Source organism: Podarcis cretensis (assembly GCF_951804945.1).
Source record: "Podarcis cretensis genome assembly, chromosome: Z".
NCBI lineage: Eukaryota > Metazoa > Chordata > Lepidosauria > Squamata > Lacertidae > Podarcis > Podarcis cretensis.
The window spans coordinates 28133714-28161515 of NC_137184.1; the positions used below are offsets into that span (position 1 = coordinate 28133714).

Below are 27802 nucleotides of genomic sequence, written 5' to 3' on the forward strand. Positions count from 1 at the left end.
GAATTTTCCTGGCCACTCGTGTAATTCGTGCTCATTTTACAAGCCCCACCTCAAGGGAAGCAAAAAAAGGAGGGTCTGCATACATATATTTACATTCAGCACAAAGACAAAATTGACACGATATATATTTTACATGCATGTTACTCTTGGCAATACAGTCCACATAGGCCACAGTTTGTAATAACTACACTGGGAATTAGAAAATCACTTTTGAAATTTAATACTTTGTGCAGTTGCTACCTTGCTGAGGTTTCCTTGTTCATTTCTTTGCAGGAGGTGTCCAGTGAATTTGCCTTTAAACCATTGTTTAGTTTATCTATGCTTTAAAGTTAAGTGCCCTTAACTCTAGAATGGGGGTTAGAATTATAGAATTGTAGAGTTGGAAGAGACTACAAGGAGCATCTAGTTCAATTTCCTGCAATGCAGGAATTTTTTGCCCAGTGTGGGGCTTGAACCACAATCCTGAGATCAGATCTCTCAGGCTCTACTGACTGAACAATCCCTTCTTAGCATTAGAAGAGCTTTGACCCATTGCCCTTCACTGTAGCCCCAATTTGGATTGGGCTCCCCTCTGCTGGCAGTTTGCATATGGAACAAAACTCCAATTCAGCTCAATGGAAGGCCCATCCCCAACTTGTGCCAGTTGGTGGCAAATAGAGATGTCGATTCAGATTGGAATCATAGTTGGGACAATGAACAGTTAAAGTCTCAACTCCAAAGCTAGGTTTTCTGATCCAGATCAGAGCCACCAAAACAATCATTCATGTTTTCTTGAAAAATAAATAAATAAATGAAACCCTGTGCTAGAGATAGAAATTTCTGTCAATTTTTGTTCTCTCAGTTTTTCATTTTTTCCAGTCTGAAATTCAATTACATCTACAGTCCTGCAGCAATTTGCTTTCTAATAAAAAAGGGGGGGAAAATACCCCCCCCAGCATTATTGTACAAATTTCTCCTGCTAAATACATTTTCTATGCAATATGGACTACGGCACACATTTTCACAACCATATACATTTTTATATATCTAATATATGTATTTTTGTCAACACTGTTTGGAGAACTGCATTGCAAAGTTCAGATAAGTGCAAATTTCGAAGTGCAAATGGCAGTGTTTCACTTCTCATTCTGTCTTGGAAAGTGTTAATTAGGTAGGTTTTCTTTTAAATGTGAACTGAATCAAAATTCATCCTACCTCCCCTTCTCTGCCCTCAAGGATAAAGATACAGAGTTAGTGTATCTATCTAGTTTGGCACCATGAGGAACAGATTACTCCTACATTGCTTGATTGGATAGCCATTGACTCTGGCATGTTGAAGGGAGATGAGCCCTGCCTTGATCTCCCTGGAGCCTTTATACCAAATAATATTTTGCATTTTTGCCATAGCACTATTTAGGAAGTAGGCTAAAGGGTCTCATTGGCCCTGACGCAATTCTGAATTCTCTGCCTCTTTGGGAATTCAGGGCACATACTCATCAGCTCCCCAGCTGCATTAATTCCCACCATGACAAATGTTTACATTTCCCACTGGCACTGTGATTAATGTCTTGAAAGTTTGCGCAATGGTCTTGCTGGAGTTTCCAATCCTGTTTACTTTGGTCCACCAGCAGAGCTGTATTTTCTGCTGCGGCTCCACCATAACCTCCTGAGTGCTGAAGGAATGTGTGCATTTCCCTACCGGCTGTTTCTCTTCTGTCTCTTTCTCTCCCCCCGCCCCCACCCCAGCCGCCCCACTTCACTCAGATTTAGGTCACTCTGACATTTTCCTCCCCTGCACTCTCTTGAGATTTTACAAGGATGCTGAAAATTCTGCAGAACCTTGCCAACTAAACTTTGGGTGTGGGAAGAGGATTCAAACATAGCTCATTTATCTTTGCATTATCAACACTGATTGGCAGAAGCTTTTCAGGGTTTCAGACCAGGTCTAGTGCACAGTATAACTAAAGCACATTTGAAGTGCATACATTCCATTACAGAATTGTGGGCACTTTAGTTCACCCCTCACAGAGTTTACAATCCCTAGTAAACCATAACAAACTATATCCTGCAGAGTTCTTTGAGGGACAATACTTAACTAGATGGACCTAAGGTCTGATTCAGTGTGATTCTATGTTCCTAACATGAGCCTCCTTGGTCTTAGCTCATAACTCTAAACATGCCCTCCCAGGTCTCTGTTCTGCACCAGTATCAGAGCTCACTATAGCTGTGTGGTACCTGCTTGGAGATAGTGCATGCATTTCAGCCAGGGCTGGCCCAAGACATTTTGGCAGCTGAGATGGACCCCCAAAATGGCAAACCCCTCGCCACCATGGAAATCTACATCAGGAACAAGGAAGGGGGGAAATTGAAATCAGGATCTGCAGTCACCTCACCTTGCCTGATGGGTGGGTCGGCCCTGATATACAATGTAAGTCAGTTTAATCAGTTTCTTGGCAAGCAGTCTCAATGACACCAACTCAAGAAATAAGACAGTGGTTCTTACATACTCGGTGGAAATTCTAGATATGCAGAAGCATATACATTTGTAAACTAAAATTTAATAAGAACATTTTTAAAAACAAACAAACTGATGACCTGAGAAAGCTGTGTTAGCTTCCAGGATATAATGGAATGTCAAAGTGCCCGTTGAAAGGGAGGGGAAAGATAGTGTAGGTGAGAAGAGGAAACTGGACTACCGAAGACAGATGTGGGGAATAATTAGCCCTCTGGATGCTGTTAAACTACAACTCCCATCAGCCCCAGTAAGCATGGCCAATGGCCAGGGATGTTGGGAGCTGTAGTTCAGTAAATTTGGAGGGCCAAAGGTTCCCCACTTAAGCCCTTTACATCTTATACTAAGTAAACTGGAAGGTGGGATTAAAACTGGTGTTTGTGTCTAAAACAACCCTTTCCTGCTATATATGCTTTGGAGGTAGAAAAGGGAAAGGAAATAGATAGGGAAAGGTTTTTACCCCTCTCTCTTAACTCTAGAACTTGGGAACATCCACTGATGCTGGCAATTCAGGACAAACTAAACAAAGCATAGGCACCAGTTGGAGGTTGAGGAACTTTCAGGGGCCCCCTAATGTTTATTTTGTTTTTGAGGGGGCCAGGCCCCCTCAGTGTTCAGAGGGAATTTGGCTCTGCCCCCTGGCTCCTTGCGGTGTCACATGCATGATGCCAAGACATCACATTGGGCCCCCTCAATCATCTTGAAAAGATGGCACCTCTGAAACAAAGTACAGTGGTACCTCGGTTTAAGAACAGTCCAGTTTAAGAACGATTTGGTTTACAAACTCCGCAAAACCTGAAATAGTGTCCCGGTTTGAGAACTTTACCTCAGTCTAAGAACAGAATCTGAATGGTGGAAGGGCACCGGCGGCAGGAGGCCTCATTAGGGAAAGCGCACCTCAGTTTAAGAATGGACTTCTGGAATGGATTAAAGTTGTAAACTGAGGTATCACTGTACTTCTTCACACAGCACAAATTTAAGGTAGTGATGGTCACCAATCTTGATGGCTTCAGAAGAGGATTAGAGAATTTCATGGAGGACAAGGCTATCAGTGACTACTAACCATGATGGCAGTGTGTTCCTGAATGCCTGTTCATAGGACTCATAAGCGGTGGAGACTGCTGTTGTGTTCAGGCATCTGGTTGGCCACAATGAAGACAGGATGCTGGCCTGGATGGGCCAGTGGCCTTATCCAACAGGGGTCTTAGGTTCCTATACCTATTCCCTTTCCCAGAGGACCTTTAGCCTTCTTCACCCAATTATAGCTATGATCTTTCTGAGAATCAGATCACTAGGATGTGATAGTGACTTTGCAACACTTAAGAATTAATTCATTTCCCTTAATTTGGAGAGAATCTTGTGGTTGGTTAAGTGTTACTGGGAATTGTAACTCAGTGAGGGGTAAACTACAGTGACCAGATTTTTGGGGAGTGGGTGGAATGTGTGTGCTTCAAAAGTGCTGTGTGTCCCTTTATCTTAGAACAAGCAGTATCTAGCCATTGTTTACTCTTTAGCATTGCCTCCACAAGGCCACTTGTTTGCAAGTCAAGCTGTAAAGGACACAAATGCTTGTGCACAAGTAGTCCAGGATGTATTAATTGATTGATTGATTGATTGATTGCTTACTTGCAATGCAAAGTTACTGGGCAACTGTGAGACAGCCACTATCTTTCAGCCTAATCTTCCTTGGACTCGCATAGCTGTCAACATTTTCCTTTTTTAAAGGGAAATTCCCTTACTCTGAAAAGGATTCCTCGCAAGAAAAGGGAAAAGTTGACAGCTATGCCTTGGAGGTTTGCTCTGTAGATAAAACAGAAGGAGGAGAGAGAACCATGTACACTTCCTTGATCTTGGAGAAAAGGTGGGACATAAATGTGGCAAATAAATATGACAAATCATCCCACACATCTGCTAAACCACCAACACACATGGGATAATGCAGCTCAGATTGGTATGACTGCTACAGAGGTATCTGAAGGACACCAGAGGTCATGCCAGTTCCAGGTTGCCTTGCACCATCATGTTCATAACTTAAGAGATAGCAGTGTGCCAGCTCTTTTGACTTCCCACCCTGCCAGGATTTTCTGGTAGCTTCTGCAAAGGCTATAAGCCCATCTCTTCTTGTGCCTTCCCATTAGCTGGCTGCTCCTCAAAGTTCTTTAAGGACATCTTGAACTTGTGTGCCTGTGATACACTGGAGGCTGACCCCTTTCGGAAAGTAGAAATCCTTTTGCGAAAGTTTCCTCCAGAGAAGAAATAGAGAAGTGGGTCGAAGCAGCAATTGAAAGCTGCCAGGGAAAGCGTTATCACCACAGATTTCTGCATGTAGAGGGTATCCTCACAACGCGAACCCAACATGAAATGAATGTGGACTGTGCGTTGGACATGATAGGGAGCGAAGCTCAAGAGGAAGGTCAAGGTGACAATGACAATCATCCAGATGGCTTTCCGGCGGGCTGCTTCTTTTTTTTGCAGGGAATTTTTCAGCAAGGTTCTTATGATCATGGTGTAGCAGGCGGCGATGGTGATGAAGGGAATGATGAAGCCAATAGATAATGCAATATAATGGAGGACCACCAGCTTCAGCACCTGACCTTTTGACGGGGGCTCAAAGCACTTAGTCTTGTTGCTCGAACTGTCCAGGTATGAGCCGTTCAGCAGAAATGGTATGCTCGTCAGTGTCACGAAGATCCAAATGGCTCCGCATACCAGCACGGCTTTCTTCCGAGTTACAAACCTGAGGTTCTGCATGGGGAAAACTATGGCAATGCAGCGGAAGAAGCTCATGGCCGTCATGAACATGATGCTGCAGTACAAGTTGACGTACATGGCGTAGGAGCTGATCCGGCATAGGAAGTCACCAAAGAACCAGTTGCCCTTGTGGACATAGTATACCACCCGCAGAGGCAGTGTGCACACAAACAACAGGTCTGAAATAGCAAGGTTGAGCATGTATATCTGGAAGGCTGTTTTCTCCTGGAATGTTCTTATAAGGACACACAGCACAAAGCCGTTTCCTAATAAGCCCAACACTGAGATTATAGAGTACGTCGTAGTGTACACTTGACTCCGGAATTCATCAATGGTGGCAGTGCATGTCGTCACGTTGCTCTGCATATTTTCGCCACGAGTCATCAAATTGAACTCAGATCCTGCAGTGGGGTTGGAGTGGGAGAAAAGGAAAGGGAAACAGCATTAGTGTGGTGTTTTATACAACTTTTGCAACTGCTGAAAGAGATGGCTTTACAGGGCTCCCAGTGAGCTAGTAAGCTGCAAATTAATAATCGGATCTGAGACATCAGTTATTGGAGCAAGCTGGTTAGAGATATTATTTCAGTGACCTCTGGATGTGAAGAAGTTAGGGAGAATTGTGAAACCATTATTCAACAACAAGCTGAATAATCAGATCGATCAATCAATTAAACATCTGGTGGTTTCAAAAGCTACCCCCTTTGTTTAAATGTTGCACTTAAGAAAATGCAGCAAATTAAAATAATTCTAATTACTTGAGCACATGTCCTTATATGAGCTTCACCTTAAAAGAAGCATTTTCTTCCATGTGTGGAGAAGAAATTTAATTCAAAATGAAGCTTAGTCTTCCATTTCAAACTATTGCTTCTGTAATATGTGAAGGTGTCCATATTTAATTATTAATTTAATAATTGAGCAAAATTCAGGCATTTTATTGATGATGAATGGTCACAGGGCAGGGCTGAATTGCTCTTTGAAACCTGCTTTTGGACCAGTGAATTATACCAATACTGGTTCTGTTCTGAGTTGCAAATCTGCTAAGCGAGTTTGAGCAATTGTCCAACAAGTTGGGAAAGGGAAATTTTTACATTTTAATGGAAACCTACACAATTCACATTTTCTTAAAGAAATAGTTTTAAAAATACACAAAGTTAAGCACAGCTATCCATCAGAATTTGCACATTTCTCAATTTTGCAATGCAGATCTCTAAACGCAAAATGTACAAAAATAGGGGAAAGTGTATATTAACAACACACACTTTGCTTAACTTTCAAAAATGCATTGTATTAGGGAAAATATTATTTGCAAAAAGGTGTATATTAGACAAAATTGCATACAAAAATGTGCTTATGGGGAGAGATGCATGCTAAAATGCTCATGAGTTTCCATAATGAAATCTAGCAAACCAAACTTGAGACTGGAAAAATGAGAAATTGAGAGAAATTTAAATGGACAGAGGCCAGAACTTACATATTCATCTATCCCAGAAGATTCCCTGGACAGAATCTCATGCATTCAGCCTTGTATCCTGCGCAGTTATCTGCCTATTCACTATTTCTGTTGGCATGGCAGATGATATGATTACCAGAAGGGGGCGATCCTGCTTAAAGAGAGGACTGCTTTACCAATGAAAAGAACTTACTGTATCCTTTTTCCTTGAGTGGCTGGCTCTGTTGGGAAGGCTTTAATACTAGCAGCTAGCTTTCCTGCACTGCCAAACTGGGAACCTGATAAAATGGAAAACGGATAAAAGTGTCTGATTTTGCCTTGTGCGCAGATTTTTCCACCACACAGTTTACTGGGAGTGGGGGAGTAAGCTGCATTGAAAATAGCAGGACTCACTTCTGCATAAAGATGTTTAAGGCTTTATTGGAAACCTGTTATCCATGTGCACCAGTTGGGATTGCAGAGCTGAAAATCAGAACACACTGGCCTGTGCCGTCATCCAGGGGGCGAAAGTCCACTGGGAAGTTAAACCCCCTGCCTCCCAGGAAGAATATCACAGCAAGGGGAAGATCAGCCTGGGCCCAGCTATTGGCCAAAGAAGCACCAGCACCAAAGAGCTTGCTCCCTCACCCCTTGCCAGACAGAATACTTGTAAGAATTTGGTGACTAAGAGCTGGTTCCTTGAATATTCATTCTTCCTCCTCCCTCCCAATTTCCATTTCTTTTATGTTGAGACTTTTAGACTGTGCAACCTGAGACCATTGACCCTCTTATTACTGAGAGTTACTGATACATGCAGAAATCATTTGAGGTGCATCTGATATGTGTGCAAACGTGCACATCACAGTGAACCTGGAAGTGATCTGAAAACATCACAGAAAGGGAGCAGAGGTGCTTTGGCACGACCTTTTTACAATCGCCAGGCACATTCTTGGAAGGTGTTTTGGTGATTGTAAAAGGGTCACACCAAATCAGCTCTGGGAAGCAGCGGTAGTGGTCGAAGCAGGGGGAAGGGAGGGAGGAGGTGGACAAGCAGTGGTGGTGGGATAGTGGCAGAGGGAGTACAAGCAAACAGTGGCGGGATGGTGGGGGAGATGGGGGGCACGGTGTGTAGCGACACTATTTTTCATAGAAATAAGGCACTGCCAATAACGCTCTTACTCCAGACTTTATGCACCATTTCAAAGAAATCAGATGAAGGCTTGCACAGGCAGAAGCCAAACCAAAACCACAAGCTGCCATTAGAAGTAAGGGCGCATCTACTTAGACACGACCCAATGTATTTATCTCTAATTGTTATGCTACTTGGGGAAATGAAAATAGTGATCCTGTACAGGCTTACTCAGAAGTATGTCCTATCAAGTTCAATGTGATCCCCCCCCCCCAGGTAAGTTTGGGCAGAATTGCTGCCCATGAAGGGAAGGCAGCTGGGCATTCTGATTCTCTGTGTTCTCAACACAACACACATTCTCAAAGGGAGAACTGGGTTTTGACAGAGGGAAAGAGGTAGCATCATCTGAGATGCATTGCCTGCACCAGTCCTAGAATGGTCACACATCACAGAGGTACAATTACTCTGCACCACCACTTTGGGCCCTTCCATTATTGCATCATGTTCTTGACATAATGATAGTGCACTGGTAGTGGATTTATTCTGCTTTAGTTTGTTCTGTGATGCTTCCCCAATGCTACTCCTGATAGCTCAGTTGGTTAGAGCGTGGTGCTCATAATGCCAAGGTTGCAGGTTTGATCCTTGTATGGGCAGCGGCGTATTCCTGTGTTGCAGGGGATTGGACTAGAAGATCCTCAGGATCCCTTCCATCTTCACAATTCTATGATTACAGTCTGGATAGGCTATAGCACAACCAGAGCAGATCAGAAATAAATCAGAATGTTTGTGGCCTGTGAGGGGGACTGAAGCAGTCACCTTGGGGGGCAGGATTCCGTGGGCACACCCCGCCCTTGTAGCCGCTGGGGTTGCTTGGCAGCAACTTTTGGCAAGGTCTTGTGGAAATCTCATGAGACCTCACCAGAAGCCACCACTGCACAACCCCAGTACGTGAGGCTTCAGCAGAGGCAAGGCAGCTCCTTCCTGTTTTGCCTCACGCAGCTAAACAGGATGGACCATCTCATTTGTGTTATAAAAAGTTATGGGATTTCTGCAGGAAGTTATATGATATGCATTGGCTGGAAATGAGGCAGTGTGAATAACCCAAAACCTTTGCAGGCACAAACAGTATTGAAAGCAGAGTTGCATGTGGCCACCCCAAGAGCATCACGGACACAAATCATCATGAGTGTGCAGTAAAAAAAAAAAAAAAAAAAGGATGTCTGGAGAGGCCTTGTTGCAAAATTTCAGAGTGTGTACCCAAAGTAAAACAAAAATCTGCCTTTTTGAAAGAGAGGAAACAATTGCTCTGACCACAATGCAGCCAGGGAATTCCTCGCCGGAATTCCTGTTTCTGCTTGTAGTTATGCATTTCTTGGAGGATACCCAGAGCATTACTTTGAAAAGGACTGGTTCTGGAACCTAGTCATTCCCCCCCTAGAATATCATTTGGTCTGAAAGATCTCCCGCCCAGTCCTAGAAATTTTGAGTGATGACGGGGGGGGGGGGTTTCACTCAGAGGCTCAATGGGATTGTATCATACCCTAGTTAGGCTGAGGAAGGCTGTAGCCAGGTGAGCTGTGTACCTACTCGGTCTGCTGTTCAGGTGATGGGCAACTTCAAGGCTTCTGTTCTCATTATTTAGGGTTCTTTATATTTGGACCTGGACTTTGACAGCCATTCCAGAGCATTGCTGTCTCTGAAGTAGGGGAAAGGAGCATAGCTCAGTGGTAGAGCACCTGCTTTGCATGCAGAAGACCCCCCCCCCCCCCCCAGTTTAATCCCTGACATCTCCAGGTAGGGCCAGGAGTGAACCCTGCCTGAAATCCTGGACAGCTTCTGCCAGTCAGTGTAGAGAATACTAAGCTAGATGGACCCAAAGTCTAAAATGGTCTATAGCAGCTTCCTATGTTCTTACGTGCAATGACAAACCTAGACAGCATCTTGAAAAGTAGAGACATCACCTTGCCAACAAAGGTCCATATAGTAAAAGCTATGGTTTTCCCAGTAGTGATGTATGGAAGTGAGAGCTAGACCATAAAGAAAAGAAGGCTGATCGCCGAAGAATTGATGCTTTTGAATTATGGTGCTGGATGAGACTCTTGTGAGTCCCATGGACTGCAAGAAGATCAAACCTATCCATTCTGAAGGAAATCAGCTCTGAGTGCTCACTGGAAGGACAGATCCTGAAGCTGAGGCTCCAATACTTTGGCCACCTCATGAGAAGAGAAGACTCCCTGGAAAAGACCCTGATGTTGGGAAAGATGAAGGGCACAAGAAGGGGATGACGGAGGACGAGATAGTTGGATAGTGTTCTCGAAACTACCAGCATGAGTTTGACCAAACTGCGGGAGGCAGTGGAAGACAGGAGTGCCTAGCATGCTCTGGTCCATGGGGTCACGAAGAATCGGACACAACTAAACGACTAAACAACAACAACAAATGTTCTTATGTAAAGTAGGACAGATGCCCCCACCCCCAGCCGAGTTCTGGGGCTGTTAAAATGATACAGGTCTGAACTGTGGCAAGAGATGACTCAAATTAAGTCTGAGATTCAGTAAATTTGCATAAACCACCCTAGATATTATCAGGAACTTATCTGGGGGGGGGGGGACTACAAAACATTTCCTGGTAGTTTTAAAAACCTTCCTGGCTCCACTCACTAAGTGGAGCATTTTACCATATCATAATTTATTTCTGCTAGTTAATTTCCACATGTTAACTGATATCATCTGGTCGTTATTATTGTTGTTATCTGCAGCCTGATTTTATTTTTGTAACTTAGTTTTAAACTCTGATATAAGCCCACTGTGTTCTTCACTTTGAAGCAGAGTATAATAAATATCTTTTACAATGAAGCTAAAACAATTTTCATACCAGTGGTTAATAATAAAGTATTTGGTGATTTATTCAAAGAATAGAAATGAAGGAGAAGAATTATAACTAATAGCAGAACTATAAAAAGAACCATCTTTGTGGGTGGTCAAAGTGACTTCTAATATAAATATTAGATTTGACTGAGCTGGGGAGTGGGAGAGAGGTGACAGACAGGTGAGAAGTTGGGTCCAGTGTGGATGCACTGGTGTATAGAATCCAGTGCTCCTACTGGATCAGCTGCATTATTTGAGATTGCCCCATTCTGTCCCACTTAAGCCCCATCCAGGTAAACTGCAGTGATGCCCATGTTAGGAGAGTGGTTCTATGGCTCAAGGTATGCAAAGTTCTGGCCAAAATGACAGAGGCAGGGAAATGTCCCTGGAGCTGTTCTTGAAAATGTTTACTTGAGAAAATAACTTGCAACAACTGTAAATCCTTTCAGTGGGAAAGCATGCCCAGAAACATGCGTAGCCTCCTCCCATGTCTATAACTGTCCATGCCTATGATGTGAAATTCAGTTGCTGTTTATGTCTTTGGTGGCCTCAATCCAACAAACATAGAAGCTGAATCATATATCAGAAGCTTTTCAAGCATCCTCTCAGTAGGCTATGTGCCCTTTGCCCCTGAGATTCCACAGAACTTGAGCACTCTCTGAAACCTCTTCCCAATCAGCCTATAAATTTGCAAGCAGGACAGGCCGTGTGAAGGTTAACAGGCTTTCTGGCTTTCTGAGAGGAGAAGAGGGATATGACGTGGAAGAAATTTTAGAAGTGGGAGAGTAGGAACATTTATGCAGCCAGAGCTGATAAATGGACTAAATACTTGTCTCTTCTTCTATGCAAGTCACCCTGAAGAGCCACTACTTGGCAGTAGAGGCTGATCCATTAGGGTGAATGGGACACCTCAGTTAGTCCTCAGCAAGCTCCTCCCACCTGCTTGCCTTATCTACAACCAGTCCAGTACTGCCTGCCAGCTTCCTCCTCCGTAGTCTTTGTGTAGCCAGCCTTTTATGGACAGAGACAATTCACTAGGATTAGTTGGGCCTGCCTGTCATTGGCCCCGGCTCCGCCTACTCTTGGCATTTTACCAATCCCAATAGGCACTAGGCACTTGTGCCTCAGATGGTTGTCATTTTCACCACTCAGGAAGTTCACATTCATCTGTTCAAAGGCAGAGCAATTCTGTTTCTCAAAGTACTTCCCAACAAATGGAGGCATGGTCTGTGCATCTTTGTCTGGGTGGCCTATATAGAATTAGAGAGTTGTAAATAACCTGTAAGTCACCAGGTTTGGACCTATGCTAGTTGCTTCATTTTCCACACCTAAATCTTGTCTGAATGAATGAATTCATGTGATGGCCTCTGAGGCAGATGCATGAATACCTACGTTCTGGAAACAGTGGTTGCCATATGCCCTCTTTTTCCAGAACACGCTCTTTTCTTCGTGGGTATTTAAAATGAGAGTCGGCACAGCTATCAATAGTTAAAAGTAGAAGTTGTCAGGTGTGCCCTCTTTTTTGCTCTTCAAAATATGGCAACCCTATTTCGACAAAAGGGATCTTGGAAATCAACCAGCCCTAGCCCTTTGCTCAGTGTAGGACCTGCAATTCAAAATGCAGCTACGTCATCCCTGGCAGATGGTCCAAGATCTCCTTAAATTCCTCCAGTGAAGGAGGGCTCAACACCTCCCAGGGGCAGTGTTAAGTTGTGGGTGAACTTATCAGACAACACAGCGATTCTTCAAACAGCTCTTGTTTATTCACAGGCCAGAACAAAACTGAACTGAAGGGTTCAGTCAGCCTGCTTATATAGCGCTCCAGTACAACATAACAGTAACAATTTTCTAAAACTATCCAATCACTGAACGTCACTTTCAATCCCTTATTTGCATAACTATCTACAGTATCCCCCTGCTGGCCCAGGGTGAGAACTTCAGTACAAAACAGGCAGTTGGCTCCAGTGCTGAACAGCTCATAGCTAAGTACTTGACAGACTTGGGGCGCAAACTCATGACACAATTTTGCATAAAATCTCCACATGCTAATTTATATCTATAGAAGCAAATTTAAGTTGACTTTCAGAGGGGAACAGCATTCTGGTCTTTGTTGTCAGGGCTTAGTCTGAGTAACAGGGTGCCAATGGGATGTAGCTCAGCACACTATGTGTGGATCAGGCCCTCTGCTCTACGAGTAGCAGACTTCAGTAAATGGTGCCCTGTGCAATGCCAGGTAAGGGGGCACTGTGTTTTGGGAAGGAGATGCAAGGTTCTGGGAGGGTCCTAGAGCCTTATCACCTGCCTCCGAAAGCTGGGAAAGTGCTAACTAGTCTTTGAGAAGGAGGAAGGAGGTTTCTAGGACTCTGTCAGAGCCTCACACTTCCTTCCCAAAGCACAATGCCTCACTAACCTGGGTTTGAAACAGTGCCCCCTTGGCTCAGAACTGGGTGGATGGACACCAGTGGCACAGCCCCCAATCTGCCCCTGGCCATACCAACAATGTATTGGAAATAACTACTTCTTAGTACTAAAAGAAGTCCTGTTCACCATCTAACCTCACTCCTCTCTCACACACACTCTTATACATATTATTTGCACACACTTATCTTTCCTAATCCTATGCACCTCTTGCAAGGGTGGAGAACTTCAGGCACAGGGACCAAATGTGGACCCTCAAGCTACTCTATCTAGCCCTCGGCATTCCCTCCCTAAGCACAACCCGTCTCCCTAAGCCACACCCCTCACCATCCCTGCTCTGCACCTTCCTTGGCTGGGATGTCTCCTTGAACTCTGATCATGTCTCTTGTCTAGGAGAGAGAGAGAGAGAGAGAGAGAGAGAGAGAGAGAGAGAGAAACCAGGACTCTGCTCCACAACAATATTTAGCCAAATTATATATATGGTTATTTATTTAACAAAATTGCTACACCACTTGATTGCAGTAAAACTGCTAAGCACTTTACAGGAAGTATTAAAACTGTCAACATGAAAAGCAACAAAAATGAATTAAAGATAAATAAAGATAAATAAAATTAGCAGCAAGAAAGGCTAAAGCACGTCAACATCTGCCTGGGTGAATAGGCTTGCATAAGCAAAATGTTTAAAGCAGGCACAGAAAAGAGTGCAGTGAAGGCTCCTGCCTCACATCTACAGGCAGGCAGTGTGACCTGCCACACTAAAAGACCAATTTCTTACAACTGCGGAATGAGTGGCACCTGTATCAGGGCTAGTTTTGCAGATCAAAGGGGTCGAGTGGGCACATATGGGCCAAGGCAATGCTGCAAGTACACATGAAGGGCTTTGTTATACCAACAGCAACACCTTGAATGTGGTCCTGAAATGAATCGGGAACCAGTGCAGATCTCCAAGCAGAGGTGTTATATGCTGAAAGGTTCTTACTTCTGTCAGCAACCATGGCGCAGCGTTGTGCACTAACTACATTTTCCAGATTAAGTGAAACCTCTCACACTGTGGAGATTTCAGCCAATGGATCCCACAGTGTCTGAAGGATGCTTTTAATATTTATATTTTTTTAAGGTGATTTCCATTAAAAGAAATAAAGTGATACAGAAAAAGAAGGAGGAAAAGTGAACAACAAAGATACATATAAAAGTGAAAATATACAAAAAAGCGAGCAATATACGACATTCCCATGCATTTTTGAATAAATTGGTATAGTGTTATTGTCCTAGTGCTTAGGTAAATGCTAATAGCCTACTACATTTTGTATAAATTCATTCCAAATGTTATTGTATTTATCCATACAGAGTCTGCACCGATAAGCAATCCGTTCATAAATTGCCAGTGATGTCATATCAATCCATTGATTGAAGGAGTATCATATCTTTCTTTTTCCAGCTCCTCAATATCAATATCTTGGCCACCATTAGGGCACGGGAAATCCATTTCCATTGTCCCGTTGATAATTTCCATACTGTAGGTATATAGTTCAATAAAAGATTCTCTGCTGAAAGATTTAACTTTTTCTGCACAGTCATAGTTACCCAGTGCAGAACTTTCTCTCAAAACTTGTTAAGTAAAGAACACTGTACGAACATGTGTTTCAGAGAGGCATTGTCCTTGCCACATCTCCAACACTGAGCTATCTTAGCTAACCCTTTTTTATACAGCCATAAAGGGGTCCAATAAACTCTAAATATTATTTTCTATTGCATTAGTCCTAATTTTAAAACTAATTACACCCTGGGTAATAATGAAAGTTCCAGTCATCTTTTACAGTCTGTATATTGAACTTAAGGTAAAGGTAAAGGGACCCCTGACCATTAGGTCCACTCATGGCTGACTCTGGGGTTGCGGTGCTCATCTCGCTTTAATGGCCGAGGGAGCCGGCGTACAGCTTCCGGGTCATGTGGCCAGCATGACTAAGCTGCTTCTCGTGAACCAGAGAAGCGCACGGAAACGCCGTTTACCTTCCCGCCGGAGCGGTACCTAATTATCTACTTGCACTTTGACGTGCTTTCGAACGGCTCAAACACACTTGTTATAATAGATGTTGTAATTGAAGATATTGCCATTGGGCTGCATCTGATAGACAATATTTTTGTTTTAAAATAGCAAAAGTATAAAATTCCATCTTCCCCATCTATCAGTTGGTGCAATGCCAATACACCTGCTTTCCTCCAATTTTTCCATATTACCATCTTTTTTGCAATGCTTAGTGTGGGGTTTAACCACAGAGTAAGTTTAGCATGTGAAAATGGATCAAATTTGTTTTTATTAGCTAATATATTCCATATTGGGACGCGGGTGGCGCTGTGGGTTGCCCACATTGGAAAATTAGGGCCAACAGTGGGATTCCTAAATTTAGTACTTGACAGTAGGTAAGCATAGCAATATAATTCCAAATTTGGGATTTCAGAACCGTCTTCTTTAATTTGTAGCTTCATTTTCTGCAAGGATATTCTTGGTGTTGCTGAGCCCCAAAGGCATTTCCTAAACAAGGAATTTATTTCTTTTTAATATGATCCAGATATAAAAACCCAGTTTTTATAGTCCTCTCAGGATACAAATGAATCTGGGAATAATATTCATTTTGAGTGTTAGAAGGGTGGTGTCTAACTGCACGTATTAACTTACCGTATATACTTGAATATAAGCTGACTTTTTCAGCAATTTTTTTATGCTGAAAAAGCCCCCCTCAGCTTATACTCGAGTGAGGCGGGCAGCAGCGCTGGAGAGATGAGTGGCCTGAATGGAGCCCTTTCTTGCTGCTGGTCCTGCCAGTGGCCCCCTCCTCTCACAAGGGCAGGCACAGGAGCTGCAGTTGGGAGAGGCACTGTGCTGCACTGTGCCTTTCCCAACCACAGCTCCTATGCCTGCTCTTGTGAGTGGCAGAGGCAGCGGTGGAGGGACAAGCGGCCCGAAAGGAGCCCTTTCAGGCTGCTTGTTCTTCCTCCTCCGCTGCCTGGTTTGTGGTGTGGTGAACCGACTTATACTCGAGTCAATAAGTTTTCCCAGTTTTTTGTGCTAAAATTAGGTGCCTCGGCTTATATTCGGGTTGGCTTATACTCGAGTATATACGGTAGATATCTTCAGCGGCCTCATAAAAATCAGTGGAATTTCTAGGTAATGATAACAAAAATCATACAAACGACAGCTAACTTTTCTTCGGCTGCAGTGATAGGGCAACGGAAGTGTTTTAATGTGAAGGCGAACACCTTCTTCTCCCAGATAGTTTTCCAGTAAAGATACTGTGGTCGTATAGGGCTTTTACTGGCTAGTAAAATTAGATGGAACAGGATAGGAGGGTTTGTAATGTTTCAGCTCGGAAGAGGTTTCCAACTTCCATCAGTCCCAGCCAGCATGACCAATGGTTAGGGATAATGGGAGTTGTAATCAGTGCTTTTTTTAAAAGGAAAAGGGAAAAAAGGTGCTAGTACTCACCATGAAGTCATTGCAATAAGTGCCACTTTTAACACGGGGTGTGTGTGTCGTATTGGGTACCTTTGAATACCCCCAGAAAAAAGCACTGGTTGTAATCCAACATCATCTAGAGGGCTACATGTTAAGTTGTGGGTGAACACATCAGACGACACAGCGATTCTTCAAACAGCTCTTGTTTATTCACAGGTCAGAACAGAACTGAAGGGTTCAGCCAGCCTGCTTACGTAGAGCTCCACTAGAACGTAACAGTAACCATTTTCTGTAACTATCCAATCACTGAACGTCACTTTGGAAACCTTATTTGCATATGTGGACCTGAACTATCTACAGTATCCCCCTGCTGACCCAGGGTGAGAACTTCAGTACATAACACTACAGGTGTCCCAGTCTCCCATCATTATGTTAAAGGCAATAGCTGTTCTCATTGTGCACCTCCCAGCAACTGGTATTCAGTGGTATTGTGTCACAGTGGAGTCCTGCAAACATGGAAGTTCCAAATTGCCCTCATAATGAGTAATCACTGATTGAGGATAGGGTCTGTCTCAGTGGGAGGGGAGAACCTGGGGCTCCCCACACATTGTTCGACTACAACTCCCATCAGACCCAGCCAGGATGGTCCAGGGTGTGGGATGACAGAATTTATAATCCAGGGTCACAGGTTAGCCACCTCTGGTTTTATTATGCTGGTTTCACCGGGTGCCTAGTTACGGCTGGTCTTATGTTCATAACTTCTTTTTATAGAATCCTAGAACTGTAGAGCTGGAAGGGACCTCAAGAGCCATCTAGTCCAACCCCCTGCAATGCAAGAATCAGAGCTAAAGATAGCTTAATATTTATACAAATCTGTAGTGAAATTCCTTTGCTTTTGGTATATCTAACGTCCCCAGAGTTGACCAACTTACAGGGCTCGTCCACACTGCTTATTCCACCGCTTATTCCACCGTTTTCTTTCAGGAAAACTGGCTGTTTACTGCTGAGAACAAATGGCAAAAGATGTTTCTGTGGATTGATATTTATTCCAATTCAGGGGTAAACAGTGGGTTTTCCCAGGGAAAGTGGCAGGACAAATGAAAAACTGCTTGGATTCATGCCTAGAAAGTGTGGGACAAGTGGGAAAGCTCTTGAACCCATGTTTTTAAGGCACAGGACAAGCAGAAGTGTGGACAAGCCCATAGTTTTTCTGCCATAAGTCATTTAATAATATAATTCTTCTTTTCTGTCCCAGTTCTGCCCATATGCAGTCAAATAGATTTCTGCTCTTCTCCTTGATCTTCCTCAATTTCTGAACCCCAAACATTTGAATAACTGGATATTTTCACGGACTATCCATTCCTGTGTGTATTACAATGTTTACGTTTCCAACTAGTCATATCTCTTTCAACTGTTGTGTGCCATCTAGCTGTTATTTTGCAAAAGTTTCCCAGTAGACGTATCTTTGATATCATAAAATGTACTCTTTCTCCCAAACCTTCTCTGAAATTTCATTATTTGCAGCAGCAGACCAGCTATTAAAATATAGTTATTAATTACATTTCACTTTATCAGACTGTTTTTTTTATATTTGTATATTTTCAAGATAATTCATGTTAGCAACTCTTCAGACTTACATTTCCTTACCTATCCTGTTCCATCTAATTTACTTTGGGTGCTTCCAGCTGGGAGCTTAATACTGAAAATAAGTCATTCAGATATTGCGAGCTGGTGACTGTGGTGACATGATCTTATGTCTTATTGGATTTTCAAAGGAAAGGGAGAATCAGGAATAAATGTAGGGGATGAGGGCTGACATTCTGATGCCAATGGCATTATGTAGATACTGTGGGGAAAAATGCATGCATCAGCACCCATCCCATAATAAACACCTTTCTGCTTTTCATGCAGAAGGTCCCAGGTTCAATCCCTGACATTTATTTATTTATTTATTTGTTTGTTTGTTTGTTTGTTTGTTTGTTTGTTTGTTTGTTTATTTATTTTCTATATCGCCCTATACCAGAAGGTCTCAGGGTGGTTCACATAAAGGATTACATACATAAAATCAAAATACAAACGACAACCCAATAGAACCCCCTAAAAAGAGTTAGCATTTTAAAAAGGGTATAGGATGTAGATCAGGTCAGGCAAAGGCCTGGTTAAAAAGGAACGTTTTTGCCTGGTGCTTAAAGGTGTATAATGAAGGCACCAGGCGAACTTCCCTGGGGAGAGCATTCCACAGACGGGGAGCCACTGCAGAGAAGGCCCGTTCTCATGTTGCCACCCTCCTGACTTCTTGAGGAGGGAGCACATGAAGAAGGGGACATCTCCTGGTATGTATTTATAAAAATACAATTTCGTTTTAAAAAATGGTTTACAATAATTACACACACACACACACACACAAATCAAAACCACTTTTAAAAAACCAAATACCGTAAAAACCAACCAGATCACCAACTAACTATTAACAAAAGTGCCCACCTGAATTGCCTGCATAAGCCTGGCACTAAAGAAAAGTGTTCTGCAAATATTTAAAGGTCAATGCAGAAAATGCCTGCCTAGTTTGTATAGGAGGAGCATTCCACAGAGCTGGGTCAATGACCATATAAACTCAATTTCATGTCAGTATCACGTGAGCCTTGCCAATTCAGTGCACAGCCAGCATTGCTCCCATACAAGATCATAGAGATTGAGCTGGGATATTAGGCTTCAGGAGGTCCCTAAGATATCTTGGACCAAAGTTATTTAGGGTTTTGTACATTAATACAAGGGTCTTGAACCTGGCTCAGAAGTGGAGATTTTTTAACAATGGTGACGCATATTGTTGACCACGTTACCCCATCGGCATTATGGCTGCTGCATTCTGCACCAGCAAGTGCTTCTGCACTGGTTCCAAGGGCAGTCCCACATAGAGCACATTCCAGTAATCTAGCCTTGCAATTAGCAGCCCACAAACCACAGTGGTCAGGCTACCCATACCCAGATATGTCTGCAGCTGGCAAACCAGGCAAAGATAGTAAAAGGTGCTCCTGACACAGAGGACATGTGGGCAGTGAGTGTATACAGGAGTACCCCCAAGCTACATACCTGCTCCTTCAGAGGGAGCACATTCTCATACAGAATGGGTAACTTGCCTGTCTCCCGCACATGGGAACCACCAACTCAAAGAGCATTCATCTTCCCAGGATTTATTGTTTATACCACAGTTTTTGCCAATAAGGTGGGATTTGGAAAAACCTCTATGTGAAATCTTATCAATTGCTTCTGGCAATCTGTGGGCTCATCCACACTTCTGCTTATCACATGCCTAGAAAGCACAGCCCAGTGGTTTTCCACTTGATCCATGCTTTCTAGGCACAGATCCAAGCGGTTTCCTTCTTGCCCCGTTCCTTTCTGAGGGAAAACCTGCTCTTTAGCTCTAAACTGGAGCAAACGTCAATCTGGAGGAAACCTGAATTGCTGTTTGCTCTGAATGAGTGCTAAAGTGCTGTCCCCCCGTCCCCCCAGGGAAAGCAGTGGGGCAAAAGGAAGTGTGGATAAGTCCAAGTGTCAACAATACTGAACTAGATGGACTAGTGGTCAGACTTTATGTAAGACGGTTTCCTAAGTTCATGTAAGAGGAACTTGTCCTTCACATGCCTTTCTGAGGAACTAACTTGCTTCTTGGGGAAATGCACTCGGTTATTACCGAAAAAAAGGACAAGTTCAAGCCTAAATTTCAACATACTCAAGTCTCATGGGCTGTTTCAATGGGAGAGTTAAACATGGGTGCATATATATATATATATATATATATATATATATATATATAATTGTGGGATGGATTGTTCTAAAGATTTCTTCCTGGGCAAATTTTAATCCCCTGTAGAGCCCTGCATAATCAATATCAGGAGTGAAGTAATCGTGTCTGCCAGCCGCACCTCCTTGAACACTTTGCATGCATTGCTTCTTTATCTATATCTATACTTTTTTGCATCCAATGCACCAAAATCAAAAGCACTACAAACTCAGTTAAAGTTGTACCATAACAGAACAAAAATACAGATACTGTATTAACTGAATGTCAGTAACTCATGATAAACCCTCACAAAGGAGGGGCTTGGAAGGAATGATGTTATTTTTACACCACATAATTTGCAATGTAGACATCACACAATCCATCACGTTGGGCATTGGTATCCATGTACATCTGCCCTCCTTACAGATGCTATAAATTAATGCAAGGGTCCAGGACTAGCAGGCACAACCACAATCCCACTTCATTATACCATCTGCACCCGGCTTCAATGGATGAAAAGATGGCAAGCTATTTACCCAGATCCTTCTTCCCTTCAAAGCTCTTTTAATGCAAAAAGCATGCACACCCCCACCAAACAAAGGCAGTGGTGGTTGGGACCCATGGAGATGGGGGGCTTATCCACACTTCCACTTATCCTTCTGGTTTCCCCCAGGGAAAACTGCTCTTTAGCGCTCAGTCGGAGCAAGTGGCAATTCGAGTTTTCTCTAGTTTAGGGCTAAAGGGTGGGTTTTCCCTGGAAAAGATGCAGGGCAAGTGGAAAATTTATTGGACTTGTGCTTTCTAGGAATGGGACAAGCGGAAGTGTGGATGAGCCCTGGTAGTGCAGAAAGCAGAGATGCCAACAGTAGCTGGAGGCAGTGCCAATGAAAAATAGAGCCAACTAACTCTAGTTTTGCCTTTGTCCTACTGAGCTCTAAAACAGGAATACTGAAACTTAAGAGGAGGAAGCTGACATCCAGTGCCACCCCCTGGAGTGAATGTAAGAACAGCAGACAGGTGGAGGCTGACTGAGATTGATGGGCCTATTTGCCTAACAAATCAGCCTCCAGGTGTTACAAAAAGATACCTCTGCACATCTCCTTCCACATCCTTGCTATTTTCAGAATGTTTACAGGAGTGCTAAAAGGAGACATCATTTTTTTTATATTTCCAACTTGATTCTCCAAGCACCTCTGTTTTTCTATTTCTGATGTTCCTAAGGTCTACGAATATAAGAAGAAAGGGACTACTATAACCACAGCTAAATGGTAATATCTTCAGTGACAGCACCTTTTGGTGCCTGCTTATCGACGGTCAGCTTCAGAATCTGCTGCATTGGTGGAGGGAATAATTGGATCATTATAGGGCTGCCATACGTCCTGAATTTCCTGGACTTACATGGAATACTGCAGTCAAAAGTAGTTTCCTGGCAGAAATCAGCCAAATGCCTGGACATACGGCAACCAATGTCGCTAGTGTCCCCCCCGCCCCGCATTTTCCTCAAAAATAGCTTTAAAATGTCCAGTTTCTTTACGATTTTGCAAAAACAGCTCAACAACTTTTCTGACCAGATTTTCACTTTTTGAAACCCTACATTACAGAAAGCTAAACCTGTAGTTGCTGTTTTTTTAAAAAAAATTATTTACTGGAATGTCGTAAAGTGGGAATGTCGTAAAATGCTTGAGAAACAACATTAGAATCTACGCTAATGATGGTTTTAAAACTGAGACTTCTTCAGCAACCACAACAATGATGTTTTGGGTATACTGAACTCAGCAGTGTCTTTACAGGAAGGGTTGGTTCAGACAGACACTGGTGATGTAATGATGATAATGTCTCATTGCAACTTATGATGTTGCAGTGCCCTGTGGTGTCTCACTTTTGGCCAGAAACAGCTTTTTGTATTAACTTCCTTTTGGAAATATCTTTGATATCCACAGAAGTTCACATACTTTTAAACTAGATTCCTATGATGTAGGAACTCACAGACGAGCCATTGCGGTTGCAAAGAGACTTATACTTCAAGGTTGTATTGCACTGCTCTTTCTAAATTTGAATGGATTTATTTTAATCATTAATCTTGGACCTATGGACTGCTTATATTCTTGTATATATTTAAATTATGGTGGTGTTATTTAGTGAAGTTTCACCCTGGGCCAGCAGGGGGATACTGTATATAGTTTTCACTCAGGTCTGTAGATAGTTTTCACTCAGGTCCACGTCAGTTATTTTAGGCGGGAAATGCTGGGCTGTTGTTGCTACAATGTTGACAGCCGGCTGCCTATAAAAGCAGGCCGGCTGAGCTGTTTGGAGTCAGTTCTATTCCAGCTTACAAAATAAAGAGCTACTTGGAGAAATCGCTGTGTCGTCTGCTATGTCAACCCACAACTTAACAGTTGGATTATTATTATCTTTTCTTGATGGAATATTCTTCTTGGTAATGGGAGCCAGCATTGCTTCTTTCACCACCCCCTTGTGTTATATTTTAAATAACCAGTATTAAAATCATTAAAAATAATGACAACAACCCAATTCTCCAAGTGTTGTTGCTTATGTAGGCAAAACTGTATCACCTCCTCCACATAGAAGGAAGACACTGGGCAGCCTGTACACACTGTACATTCATGCTCTACATTTGAAGCAGTATCATACCACTTTAAGCAGTCATCAGTTCCCCAAGGAATTCTGGGAGCTGTGGCTTCTTAAAGGTGGTAAGAGTTGTTAGGAGACACCTGTTCCCCTCACAGAGCTACAATTTGCAGAGCGGTTTAACAACCACTCCCTCTTCACTGAGAATTCTGGGAACTTGTTTTCAGTGATTTACCTCCACAGTCCCTTGAACCCCTCCCTAAATTTGGCCCAGAAGGACTAGAGAACCCTCCAGAGCAAATTTAGGGGTGATAGTGAGGTGACAGCATGGAGAAGGCATTGTTCAACATAAGCCTTACCATCAGCTGAGTGAGATTATTTGATGCAACTCTATTAGAAAAACAACAGATGTCCTTGCTATTTATGAGCAACTCTGTTAAGTCTCATGTGAAGCAAAAAAAAAAAAAAAAAAAAAAATTGAAGAATGGCAGTCCGCTTGCTAAGCAAGTACCACTGGGAATTATCACTCTAGTGCAATTGGTACATGCAGAGAAAAAGATGGTTATGTGCTTCTCACTTCCTTCGTCAATGGAAAGTTCTGGGCCAATTCTAACTGGCCTGGTTTCCTTTGGGTGAGAGAGACTTACACTGGCTTTGTTCCAGTTGCCTCATTTGTGGATCCACAAATAGAGCAGATGTAGGTACAAAAAGGCAGTCCTGCTATGCAACAGATCCGCTGGTCCACATTAGATCTGGAGAAAGATCAATATGGGAATAGCTCCAGCCAAGTGCCATGGGTACCACATCCAAACACACCAAGATCCCCAACTCCCAGGAAACCATGTCTTAATTAATAAGACTCCCTGATGAAACATCCATTGACAAGTATGTGCAGCTCCTTCACTTCTTGCCTTGCCTTGAAGACACCTAGTGTCACAGCTTTGCAGGTTCAATCCCTTGCATTTCCAGATTGTGCTGGGGACCAATAATCTTACCTCTGTATCATGACTGCTTCCTGGGTTCCCATGATTATTCTGAACTATGGACTAGTAAGGTGCTTAATATAAGGGTTTATCTATACTTACCCTTAGCCCTGTGCTTTCCAGACACACGTGTGCACACGTGTGGCCCAGGACCTCTCTCCCGGCTACAAAGGGACTCCTGCTGCAGTGAGGCCTCGGACCATCGGCTGGGTGAGGACTGCAGGGCCTGCTCCCTTCCAGGGCCTTTTCCAGCATGCCCAGGGGGCGTGGCCCAGGCATTTATTTGGAACAAACTTTTTGGGAAGGGTGGGAAGTGTTCTGCCATTCTTCCCTGTTCCAGGTGGTTAATGTGCTTTAAAATGTCCTCAAGCAGTCGGTGGCAATTTAAATTTAAATTTAAATTTTTATTTTTATTTTCCTTTTTTCCATTGTTGGGGGTGGGTGGGATGGATATTTAGTTGGGGATTAATTTTAGTATAATTGTTCTGTTTCTTTTTGTTGTTGTTGTTTTATTGGTTCTGTATAGTTTGTGTTTTGTTTTTAAGGGGCGGGATCAGGGCTGCCTGGGAGTGGGGCCCCAGCCAACACGATGGCTGGGACAAGTTCCACAGGGGGGGAAGCACTGGGACATCTGATCTCGGTGATCATGGGCAGGAGGCAGAGTTACGCTAAGACCAGACCATGTCATTACCGAGGAGGCAGGTTTAGTCGTCGTTTGAAGACTATCCCTGCCTCCGGGTCTGGCCTTGACCAGATGGATACTGGAATCAACAGGGGAAACCTACATGACCTGAAGGTGTTGCTGTGTAATGCCAGGTCAATGATGAATAAAACCACTGCCATCCACGACCTGATTGTGGATGGAGGATTTGACCTGGCATGTGTGACAGAGACCTGGTTGGAGGAAGCAGATGGGCCTGTCCTTGCCGCTGCTTGCCCACCAGGTTTCTCTTACGCACAGCAACCCAGGTCATGTGGGCGGGGAGGGGGGGGTTGCAGTGATTTTTAGGAAGTCACTAGCTTGCACCAGGCGTCCTACTGGGAAGATCCAGTTTTCTGAGTGCATGTTCTGGAAGTTGGGCAATAGGGGCAGTACAAGATTCCTTTTGGTGTACCGACCTCCCCGCTGCACCAAGGATTCCCTGTCTGAGCTGCTTCAGGTCGTGGCGGATTTTCTCCTGGAGACACCTAGTTTGGTTGTCCTAGGAGATTTTAACATCCATGCCGACACGACCTTACAAGGGGCTGCTCGGGACTTCGTGGAAAGCATGGCCTCCATGGGGCTGTCCCTGAATAAGTTTGGCCCAACTCATAGTCATGGACATGCCTTAGACCTGGTGTTCACCTCTAGTGACGTGGGTGATCTGACACTAAGTAAAAGTGAAACAAAAGAAGTGCCATGGTCAGATCACTTCCTGGTGCAACTGGACTTCTCCGCGACCCTTCCCCTCTGCAGGGAGGTGGGACCAATTCGGATGGTCCGCCCCCGCCACTTAATGGATCCAAATGGTTTCCAGAGAGTGGTAGGGGATGCTTTATCCCATGTTGATGGCCTTTCAGCTGATTCCCTGGTGGCCCGCTGGAATGCGGAGTTAACCAGGGCTATCGACTGTCTGGCTCCGAAGCGCCCTCTCCGAAGTACTGTTTTTGGGGGACAGGGGGCGGGCAGGTGTGGAGGACTCCCTGGTCCTGAATAGGGTAACTGTGCCCCTGAAGGACCAGGTGCGCAGCCTGGGAGTCATTTTGGACTCACAGCTGTCCATGGAGGCGCAGGTCAATTCTGTATCCAGGGCAGCTGTCTACCAACTCCACCTGGTACGCAGGCTGAGACCCTACCTGCCTGCGGACTGTCTCGCCAGAGTGGTGCATGCTCTGGTTATCTCCCGCTTGGACTACTGCAATGCGCTCTACGTGGGGGTACCTTTGAAGGTGACTCGGAAACTACAACTAATCCAGAATGCGGCAGCTAGACTGGTGACTGGGGGCGGCCGCCGAGACCACATAACACCGGTCTTGAAAGACCTACATTGGCTCCCAGTACGTTTCCGAGCACAATTCAAAGTGCTGGTGTTGACCTTTAAAGCCCTAAACGGCCGCGGCCCAGTATACCTGAAGGAGCGTCTCCACCCCCATCATTCTGCCCGGACGCTGAGGTCCAGCGCCGAGGGCCTTCTGGCGGTTCCTTCATTGCGAGAAGCAAAGCTACAGGGAACCAGGCAGAGGGCCTTCTCGGTAGTGGCGCCCGCCCTGTGGAACGCCCTTCCAGCAGATGTCAAAGCAATAAATAACTACCTGACATTCAGAAGACATCTTAAGGCAGCCCTGTTCAGGGAAGTTTTTAATCTGTGATATTTTAGTGTATTTTTGGTTTTTATGGAAGCCGCCCAGAGTGGCAGGGGAGACCCAGCCAGATGGGCGGGGTACAAATAATAAATTATTATTATTATTATTATTAAAGCTCTGTGTCTAGGCACTCTCTTTTCCCCCCACCATGGCGCTTTCCCCACAAAAGCACAGTCTTCAAAGCAGAAGCACACCAAATGGAAATTTGGGTTTTCCACGGATTGCTATTTGCTCTGATTCAGCAGTAAAGAGCGGGTTTTCTTGGGGAAGGCTCCAGAGCAAAAAAGAAAGTAAGCAAGAAAAAAGAAAAGTGCTCGGACACAGAGCTTTAAAGCATGGATAAGCCATTAAGAGTGGTTGAGCAGAAGCCATAACAATATGGGTCACATGACACTATACATTTAAAGCACCATTATACCACTTTAAACAGCCACAACTTTCCTCAAATAATCCTGTAAAATGTAGTTTGTCAAGTGCACAGAGAGTTGTTCAGAGAGCTGTGATTTCCCTGACTTCTCTGGGGGAAGGTGTGACTGTTATATGAGTGTGGTATTTGGTGTGACATTTGAATGCCTTAAATGCATGGTGTAGATGCTGTGAAGCTAGTGAATAGTTGTAATCATGTAGTAAATCTCAGGCATTCTGATTCTAGGCAGGAAAGTCCCAAGATGCTCACATGGTTTTGCCAAGATGAAGATCCCAGCATGATAAAGGTACACATTTCAATTGTCTTATCATAGCTCAGTCAGAAATGGCAGTTAATAATTGTTCTGGTAATGAGCTTCTCTTCCTCCTCCAATAACACGGAGAAAAAACAAACATAGGGAAAGCCTTGGTCATTCAGCTAAGATTGAAAAGATTTCTGCTTTATGAATACCTTGCTTGTTGCATCACTCAGAGTTTCACATATTAGCTGTCATATGACAGGAAGGGTTTATGGCACAGGTCTGTTTATATATATTGCAAGAGCAAACTACAGAGAGGCAACATAACCACTGCACAAATCAGCCCCGGCTGCGAAGCCTTTTAGAAGACTATACAACAAATTTGCTAACATAAATTTACATTCCTTGACTTTTTAACATACCAAAACTTACATGCAAAGTCTCAGGCTAGCTACTTACAAGCTTTTCTTCATCATCAAGGAAAGTGGATAATTCCAGTGAAGAATTCTTGCGCTAAATGTATCACAAATCAAGTAGCAAAAATTGAGATACTGAAAGCAGTTGCTTCTGTTTGCAGGCAGATCAGTTCCTTCTTTTAGAAAGAGGAAAAGGTGTATCCTGTCTTCTGAAGAAAAATGCTGATGAAAAGTTGACTAAATCTCTGAGGCTTACAGGAAGGTAAAAGCATTTGAAATGCAATAGATGTTCTGCTGCTGCTTGTATCCCAGCTGCCTTAACAGACCCTTTCTGCTCCACTGCCTGGAGCATAACGTTTAAAAAGAAAACCTGCAAAGGTCCCACCCCAGATTCTTTGGCAAGGGAGGGGCTAAGTCCTCCCTAGTTGGTAAAAATGCAAATAAGTCCACTATGAACTGTTTGATTAACCAAGCCCTGTTTCTTCT

The 27802-nt window shown here is 43.7% G+C and overlaps 1 protein-coding gene across 3 annotated transcripts; it reads right to left on the minus strand.

The window, feature by feature from the left end:
* Positions 1-27802, minus strand: CYSLTR1 (cysteinyl leukotriene receptor 1). Of its 3 annotated transcripts, XM_079961741.1 has the most exons (4): positions 27360-27802; positions 23557-23661; positions 6886-6970; positions 1-5643 (listed from the first exon to the last, which is right to left on the minus strand). In XM_079961741.1, exon 4 carries the CDS (start codon positions 5624-5626, stop codon positions 4595-4597), a length of 1032 nt encoding a protein of 343 aa, XP_079817867.1. In that variant the 5' UTR covers positions 5627-5643; positions 6886-6970; positions 23557-23661; positions 27360-27802; the 3' UTR covers positions 1-4594. The 3 variants fall into 3 exon arrangements, with proteins under 3 accessions (XP_079817867.1, XP_079817866.1, XP_079817868.1); XM_079961740.1 differs by lacking the exon at positions 23557-23661 and having other exon boundaries at positions 27360-27801; XM_079961742.1 differs by lacking the exons at positions 6886-6970; positions 23557-23661.